We start from the raw sequence: 3,187 nt of genomic DNA, 5'->3' as shown, positions 1-3,187 counted from the left end.
AATCTTTTTATTTGTCTCTATTGCCACACTTAGTTTTATGTCCTCAAAAAAAAATATACAATATTATTTTAAGAAAATATAAATCGATGTTTATTTTAAATTAGATATCCCAGATCTTTATTTATTAATTCTAATTATAGTATAAGTATTTTAATTGAAGTTACTTGGCATTGATTTCTATTACCTTTATTAATAAATCCAACATTATGTAATTTTATCTGTAATCATTCAATCTTATAGAAATGTCATCAGTGCAATCATCATTGGTATTTTAATTGTGATCTGTTGATACATGAGCTTTTTTACCGTTTTTGTAATTTTTTTGCTTTATATATTAGTGTAACTTAATTGTTACAACATTTATCACAATTAAGTTATTGTTTTGATAAACTAATTTTATATTATATTTTGCTTATTGTAACAGAGTCCGCATACTCAGACTCAGGCAGACTCAGACAGACTCGGCATAGACTCAGCTCTAACAAACCATCCTGGCATTCTATCAAATATATATATTTTCATTTATTTATTTTACAACATCCACGGGCTCATAGTTGCCTGTGCCTTTTTTTACATTTTGGCGTTATTATATTTTATATTTTTACTGAATCTATCAAATATTATAAATACTAATCAAAGACAACGAGAATGAGACAACGATAATTTTGCTACTTTTTTCTAATTGTTATATTAATAACAAATGGCGGACCGCGTATAACGGCGAAACACATCATAAGGCGTCAGGAGGCGAGGAGTCAATCGCAGGACGTGTCTAAGCTCTCCCAGCGTTCCCACGCGGTGACGCTCTAGAGGCCAATACGACTAACAACTAATTCCTAAAGAATTGCAGCTCATTAGTGGGGAATATTTGGGTAACCGAGTTAGATAATCTTGACCCGTAGTGCAAATAAAATAAGAATATATTAATGGTAGCCAATATACGAGTACTGTTTTTATGAATCTCATAAAGCATATCTTCCAACAGTTTTATTGTTCTAACGAAATATCAAACAAAATAGTTATTTCGTGTCATTCAATTGTGATTGGCAAATGTTTTCATTCAACAAACGGTTTTTGGATTCGTGCCGGGACTTGAAAAAAGTACTTGCACTGAACGTATTTCGCAATGAAATAACAAGGAGGTGCCAAAAATCTATGTTAATTTGTCGTTCCATCTCTAAATAAGTATATTCTAGGCGATGCTGGTTACTGGCACGTAGACAAAAAATGATATACTAGCTTTTATCTAATTGATTTTCTATTCGTTATTTTAATATCGCTGTACTCATCACAAGTCTTTATAGACTTTTTGTCGATGTAACCTATATGCAGCTTTGACATATTTATTAAATAGAGCGTAAGGCTATTAATTTTCATACCAAACTAAAGTTGAGTAAGTAAATTAGTAAGGAAAGTAAACAGAGCGGAAGTTTAAATAAAGGATTCTGTGACCCGAAGTTGATTCAAAGCGGAAAAGTCTGTATACATTTTGTTGCCATAGTGACGATAAATAAACAAACATTATGGCTTCGCTCAAACTGTAACGTTTGATAAACAGTTAACATTCAAGAGAGAAATCTGCTAATACTCACGCGAAAGGTGTTTATTTTGAATTATGGATTTTAATATCATGGATAAATTACGTATCCTGAAAATCGATACGGAATTACGACCGCAAATCAAAATGAAGCCAATGAGTCGGTATTATTTTATTACTTCGACGAATCCTGGAGAACAATTCTTTGTATTTGCCTCGACAGCCGCGTGGCTTATAAGAAAAACTGGTAAAGACTTCGAACAGCCTAACGAAGAAGACGATCCGAACTCGACTATTGCATCCATTCTTGAAATTTTACGCGAAAAAGACATTGCAGTTGACTTTTCATCTCACAAGCTTAAACAAGGTTACGGTGATCAAGTTTGTTATATTCTAAATGCATTGGCTGACGAGGCTATAAAAGTAGAGAATTTTGAATGGGAGAAACCTATTGTTAATATTCCTGATACAGAAGAATCTGCAGATGACGTCGATCAAGTTGAAGATGAAACTGAAATTATTTTAGATAAAATAGAAGAAGAAATGGGTATTTATTCGGACGAATCGGAAGGCGAGGATTACGGTAATACAGAGGAAAAAGAACAAAATAATGTTACCAACAAAGTTCACGATTGGGAAGCCTGGAAATTAGAATTAGAAAGAGTTGCTCCCGCATTAAGGCTAAAAATTTCAGCCGATGGTCGTGATTGGCGGGCTAGACATGCTCAGATGAGGTCTTATCGAGATGAACTATTCGATAGATTTAAAATAACAGGTACGCAATTAAATAAACTTCACAGTAACATTAGTTCTGTAATGGATAAAATAACAGCAAGAGAGAACATTTTAAACGAGCAATTTGAACCAATAGTGAGAGATTATGGTACGCTTTTGGATGAATTGAATAAAGTAACCAATGAATACAAGGAAGCCAGTGTTGGCGTGACAGAGAGACAGGAAACTCTAAACGAGCTGACAGCTAAAGTAGAAAACATAAAACAGAGGACGGAATCGAAGGGATCGTCGATGAATGACAACTCGCCATTATTAACCGCAAAGAAGGCTGTCGAAACTTTAAAAAAGGATATTCAAGAATTAGATTTCCAGATTATTATTTTGCTCTGGCTGCTAATATCAAAAGAAAATCCCAAAAGTAACAATTACTTAGGAAGCGCTGAATCAAGAATGGTCAGTGCTGAAGCTTATTAAATAGAACATACATTGTATAGCTAGTTTTATATTTAATAAAATTGTTGAATTCGAATAAATATTAAGAAAAATTTCGTCATCTACTTACTTATAATAAGTGTTATAAGCAGACAATCGTATGCAATTTTGAAAAATATCTGTACCTAAATTACAATTATGAATTAAAAAAACTAAATGATTACAATATTTTCTTTATATTGGAATTTTGGTATATACTTATATTCTCAGGTGGAAATCATTGGAGATTATTTTAATTAAACTTTGAGCAGTTATAATGCAATTGTATTACGGTAAATTAAAGTTTTTTGATGCAAACTCATCTGGGTCATTATACTTAATATTGTTGTTTGGATTAAAATATGACCCTCATTCAGACATAACTTCCAAAAATATAGTTCGCATGATCTGCTATTAAGACTCTTGACATTGCCGGTGTTTCTT

At 32.4% G+C, this 3,187-nt stretch overlaps 1 protein-coding gene across 1 annotated transcript; it reads left to right on the top strand.

Annotated features, from left to right (window-relative positions):
- The first annotated feature begins 1,253 nt into the window (after positions 1–1,253).
- On the top strand, positions 1,254–2,819 carry LOC113404545 (intraflagellar transport protein 57 homolog). The gene has a single exon (XM_026645470.2). It carries the CDS (start codon positions 1,616–1,618, stop codon positions 2,744–2,746), a length of 1,131 nt encoding a protein of 376 aa, XP_026501255.1. The 5' UTR covers positions 1,254–1,615; the 3' UTR covers positions 2,747–2,819.
- Positions 2,820–3,187: the final 368 nt, after the last annotated feature.

Source organism: Vanessa tameamea, chromosome 22, assembly GCF_037043105.1.
Source record: "Vanessa tameamea isolate UH-Manoa-2023 chromosome 22, ilVanTame1 primary haplotype, whole genome shotgun sequence".
Classification (NCBI taxonomy): domain Eukaryota; kingdom Metazoa; phylum Arthropoda; class Insecta; order Lepidoptera; family Nymphalidae; genus Vanessa; species Vanessa tameamea.
Note: the sequence above shows the minus strand (reverse complement) of the source record. Positions and strands in the feature narration are given on the sequence as shown.